This window comes from Sardina pilchardus, chromosome 16, assembly GCF_963854185.1.
Source record: "Sardina pilchardus chromosome 16, fSarPil1.1, whole genome shotgun sequence".
Classification (NCBI taxonomy): Eukaryota; Metazoa; Chordata; class Actinopteri; order Clupeiformes; family Clupeidae; genus Sardina; species Sardina pilchardus.
Genome location: NC_085009.1, coordinates 28,593,380 through 28,598,420, shown reverse-complemented (window position 1 = coordinate 28,598,420; position 5,041 = coordinate 28,593,380). Strand labels below are relative to the sequence as shown.

At 42.5% G+C, this 5,041-nt stretch overlaps 1 protein-coding gene across 1 annotated transcript in view; it reads right to left on the bottom strand.

Annotated features, from left to right (window-relative positions):
• The window catches only part of LOC134059643 (NLR family CARD domain-containing protein 3-like), a 23,188-nt gene extending 18,625 nt beyond the window's left edge, over nucleotides 1-4,563 (bottom strand). Inside the window, exons 1-3 of the mRNA XM_062516086.1 lie at nucleotides 4,405-4,563; nucleotides 2,137-3,937; nucleotides 998-1,171 (exon numbers count right to left, since the gene is read on the bottom strand). Of these exons, the coding sequence (XP_062372070.1) occupies nucleotides 998-1,171; nucleotides 2,137-3,937; nucleotides 4,405-4,465 (2,036 nt within the window). The 5' untranslated portion in view covers nucleotides 4,466-4,563. The remainder of the gene's footprint in view (nucleotides 1-997; nucleotides 1,172-2,136; nucleotides 3,938-4,404) is intronic.
• Nucleotides 4,564-5,041: the final 478 nt, after the last annotated feature.

The following is a 5,041-nucleotide window of genomic DNA, read 5'->3' as shown; positions in this document are numbered from 1 at the left end:
TACATATGCTGTTGTCAGAAAGAGTGCATTATGTATGCTACTCTTTTGTGTGTGTGTGTGTGTGTGTGTGTGTGTGTGTGTGTGTGTGTGTGTGTGTGTGTGTGTGTGTAACTAATTTATCTGCTTGGCCTGGTGCTGCAGCTTTAAATCTCACAGGTTCAGTTTTCTCTGCAGGACCTTAGCTTATCTGGTCTCTTCAAATACGCAACTGGACTGTAAACTGTTCTTCTTGAAATATACTTACTGGATATTTCTCAGTGTACACGGTGGATCCTCCTTTAGGTCTATAAGCAGTTTGACTCCAGATTTCCCTGGATCATTTCCTCTGAGATCAAGCTCTCTGAGGTATTTGGGATTTAACCTCAGGGCTGAAGCCAGACTGGCATAGCCATTTTCTGTGATACTGCAGTCAAAGAGTCTAGAAGGAAAGAATTTAGTCAATACACCAGAAAATAATATATCCTTTTCCAAGTACAACACTTAAATGTGGCAGTGTTGTTTACAATAGACTTTGAGAATTTACATCAACCTGACAATGTTATGTGTACATATAAGGTGCCATCTGCAACATTAGTGTTATATGGTGACCCCTCCCCCCAATCCCCCCCCCCCCCCACCCACACACACACACACACACACACACACACACACACAGAAACACAAACAAATGCATGATCATTTAAATAAAGCCAGTATTTGGTCTTGTGATACTCACTGTAGTTTCTCCAGTTTACAGTTGGGATCCTCTAGAAGAGAAGAAAGATGCTTCACTCCTGAGTCTCCTGCTTTATTCCCACTCAGCAGCAGCTCTCTCATGTGTGAGGGGTTTGATCTCAGTGCTGATGCAAGAGTTTTGAAGCCTTCCTCTCCAATACTGCAGTATGACAGGCTGTAAAGAGACAGCTTTGTCAGTCTACTGAGGCTACATCCCCAGATGCACCACACTGCATAAATGAAGCCACAAAACTGATCATTATGGAATACTGAAATGTCTTACCTGAGTGTCTCCAGTGCACAGTTTGGGTTACCCAGTCCACTACACAGTTCTTGGACCCCAATATCTCCAATGCTGTTGGCATTGAGGTCCAGATGTTTCAGTTTTGAAGACGCTTTTGTGAGGACAGATGCCAGACCTGCACAGCTCCTCTCAGTGAGCCCACAACTGTTGAGCCTTAAGGGGAAAACATTCCACCAGTTAACAGACTCTCTAGAAAGGACTTTGATATCATAACAGAGACCATAAGTGCATTAGTGTTGTTGTGCTTCTGATTCATACTTTACTGTAAGGAATAGTTCGAAATTTTGGACATAGGACCTCATTTCCAACTTTACCGAGGTGATATAATTTAGGTCGGTGGAGACCGTTTTTATCGCGTTTAGCCCCTTCCTTCAGTTGCAGCGTCCCCCTTTGCTAACGCTGGTTCTGAGCTAAAGCATTTCAACGGTAACATCAGGCTGACATCCAAAACAGTCTTAATCACTCCACCGCACACCCGAGACAAGTCAATTAAAACGTCAGACTATCGATATACATGTCCGTGTTGATAGAATAATTTTAGAAATAAAACTAACCTTGCAACTCAATGATTTATTACATTTTGAGGGACTAGTTTCTCAATATCAATCCGCCACTGCCATACAGGGAACAAAGTAGGCTATTGCAATGCGATGCAAGGTTAGCTTTATTTCTAACATTGTTCTATCAACACAGGCATGTGCATCGATAGTCTGAAGCTATAAAATATTTGTTTCGGGTGTTCTGTGGAGTGTTTTCAGTGGCAGGCTGGATGTTACCGTTGACTTGCGTTATCTCGGCACCAGGTTAGCACGAGATGAACGCTGCAACTCAAGGAAGGGCAGAAATTCACTGAAAATGGTCTTCACCGACCTATTCACCCCGACTAAGTTGGAAATGAGGTCCTATGTCCAAAATTCCGAACTATTGCTTTAACATCAGCTTAAATTACCATCCACCTTCCGCCCATACACACACACACACACACACACACATACACACACACACACACACACACATTTCTGCCCATAGCTATTGATATCCTACTCTCACACACACACGCACACACACACACACACACACACACACACATTTCCGCCCATAGCTATTGATATCCTACTCACAGAGCCTTTTGGGATTCCTCCACTACTGGCTGAAGCCTTAGGAGACATTCATCAGACCTGCTGTACTTCTTCAAATCAAACACATCCAGCTTTTCTTCTGATGTCAAAAGCACAAACACAAGAGCTGACCACTGTGTGGACGAGAGTTTGGCTGCTGAAAGTGTCCCTGCACTCAGGAAGCTCTGGACCTCCTCCACTAAGGAGTGATCATTGACTTCATTCAGACAGTGGAAGAGGTTGAGAACTCTTTCTGATGATGGCATCTCCCTGATCTTTGTCTTAATGTAGCTGCCTATTTCCTCGTTGCTTTCATGTTGTACTTTCTTTATTAGGCCTCTCAAGAGTCTCTGGTTGGATTCCAGAGAGAGTCCAAGAAGGAAACGGAGGAACAGATCAAAGCGCCCGTCTTCATTTTCCAAAGCTTTGTCCACTGCACTCTTCTGTAGGGTGGTCATGGATTTGTCCGTTGTTTGCCATCTCAGAAGTTGAAACACTGTTCTGGAGGGTTGCTGTGGGGACATGAGATCTTCATTCTCATTTACTAACATCAGGATCACATACAAAGCTGCAAGGTACTCCTGGATGCTCAGATGCACAAAGCAGTACAACTTTTCCTGATGAAGGCCTGACTCTTCCTGAAATATCTGGGTGCAGATGCCACAGTGTACTGCTGCCTCTCTGACATCAATGCCACTCTCTCTAAGGTCGTCTTCATAAAAGATCAGGTTGCCCTTGTTCAGCTGCTCGTAGGCCAACTTTCCAAGAGTAAGGAGACTAGTCTGGTTCCACTGTGGATCTGTGTCATAAACTCCTTCCAACTTCATACTCCTCTGCTTGGTTTGGAAAACAAGGAAATATGTGTACATCTCTGTCAAAGTCTTTGGAACTTGCTGACCTCGTTCAGTCTTCAGAAGTAATTCAATAACATTAGCAGCAATCCAGCAAAACACTGGTATGTGGCACATAATGTGGAGGCTTCTTGATGATTCTATGTGAGTGATAACTTTGCTGGCAAGATTCTGATCACTGATCCTCTTCCTGAAGTACAACTCCTTCTGAGCGTCGCTGAACCCTTGTACTTCTGTGACTCGGTCGACACACTCAGGAGGGATTTGATTGGTTGCTGCTGGTCGAGAGGTGATCCAAAGGAGAGCAGAGCGAAGCAGATTACCCTTGATGAGATTTGTCAGCAGAACATCCAATGAAGTGACCTTTGTCACTTCTGTCAAAATTTCATTTTTCCGAAAGTCTAGTTGGAGTCGGCACTCATCCAGACCGTCAAAGATGAACAACACTTTGTACTTCCCCTGGCTGGGAAAAGTTAACTGCTTAACTTCAGAGAACAAATGGTGAAGAAGATCCATCAAAGAGAGCTGTATATCTTTCATGTTGTTGAGATCCCTAAAAGGCAGTGGAAATATGAAGTGGATATCCTGGTTTTCTTTCCCCTCAGCCCAGTCCAGGATGTATTTCTGAACTGAGACAGTTTTGCCAATTCCAGCTACTCCCTTTGTGATGACACTTCTGATTGGTTTGTCTTGGCCAGGTAGGGGCCTAAAGATGTCTCTGCATTTGATTGGTGTCTCCTGTCCAGCTGGTCTCTTGGAGATGGACTGAATCTGCCTGACTTCATGCTCCTCATTTACTTTCCCACTTCCTCCCTCTGTGATGTAGACCTCTGTGTAGATCTTTTCTAGCAGAGCAGAGCTGCCTTGCTTTTGTATTCCTTCAAACACACTCTGGTACTTTTTCTTGAAATTTCTCTTCAGCTCCGTTTGACAAACCACATCATATTTGTCTAATTCACAAGAAAATGAACAAAATCAATACAATCATGTCCATTAAGCCACCAACACCGGAAAAATACTGTTAATCTATTTCACCATAATACGTGCCATTACATCATTTGTGCCGAGGAGTTACCGAACAGATCAAACTCAGGCACATAGACATTTTAAATGTGCACCATTTATTATTTATCTAATTGTATTTATGCATCTCAGCTAGTGGACTGATGCATGGGACTGCATATCACTATCATTGCTGTGTTGATAGTGTTGTTGTTGATGTTAATGTTCTGTATTCTCTACGTCTTCAATCTTACTAGATGTTTGTCTTTTTAAAAAAATATTAATTTACTGTTATTTATTGTTGTCTGTGCTTAAATGTTCAATGTGGCTCCATTGAGTGCAAGACAAATTCCCCTCGGGGCAATAAAGGTTTTCATAAATGTAATACAAGACACTGGGTAATGCAAAATCTTACTTTCTTGCAGTTTGTCAGCAATATGTTTCTGTTTCATGTTCCTCAGGAAGTGCAATGCCATCTTGAGAGCCCCTTCTCTGGCATCACTCTCATCCTGCTCTTTAGCCTCAAAGTGTTCTTGGTAATCTGGACTCAGAATCTTCTTGTATCTCTTCAGCTCATTCTTCACAAAGGTGATGATCTTCTCCTCAAGCACCTAGTGTATACATATCTGGTTTAACTTTGCATTACAATACCAAGGTTTTCAATAAGACCATATTATTATTGTTCTGCATTGTGAATGTCACATGTCTTTGTGAATGTCATTTTGCCAAAACGTGTATCTATCAGTGCAGCATGATATGGCTGCATCCAAACCTGGAATATGTGCTTGAGGTCCCGCTGGGTAATCTGGTCACTGACATCATCTGGTTTGCATTCTTCCATTTGACCACTGAGTATTTAGGGCAAAGCAAACCACAAATAGAGTTCCATTAGTTGTGCATGCAAGCATGTTTAAAACACTGACACCTGTCAGATGCCTAACTAAAGATTTTGATGAACTGGACCAGAAATCTCTCTACTGAAAGGAAGTTGGAGTTAGCATTATAAGATGCATAACATCTGCATCCTACATATTGAAGACCATCCTGTTTGA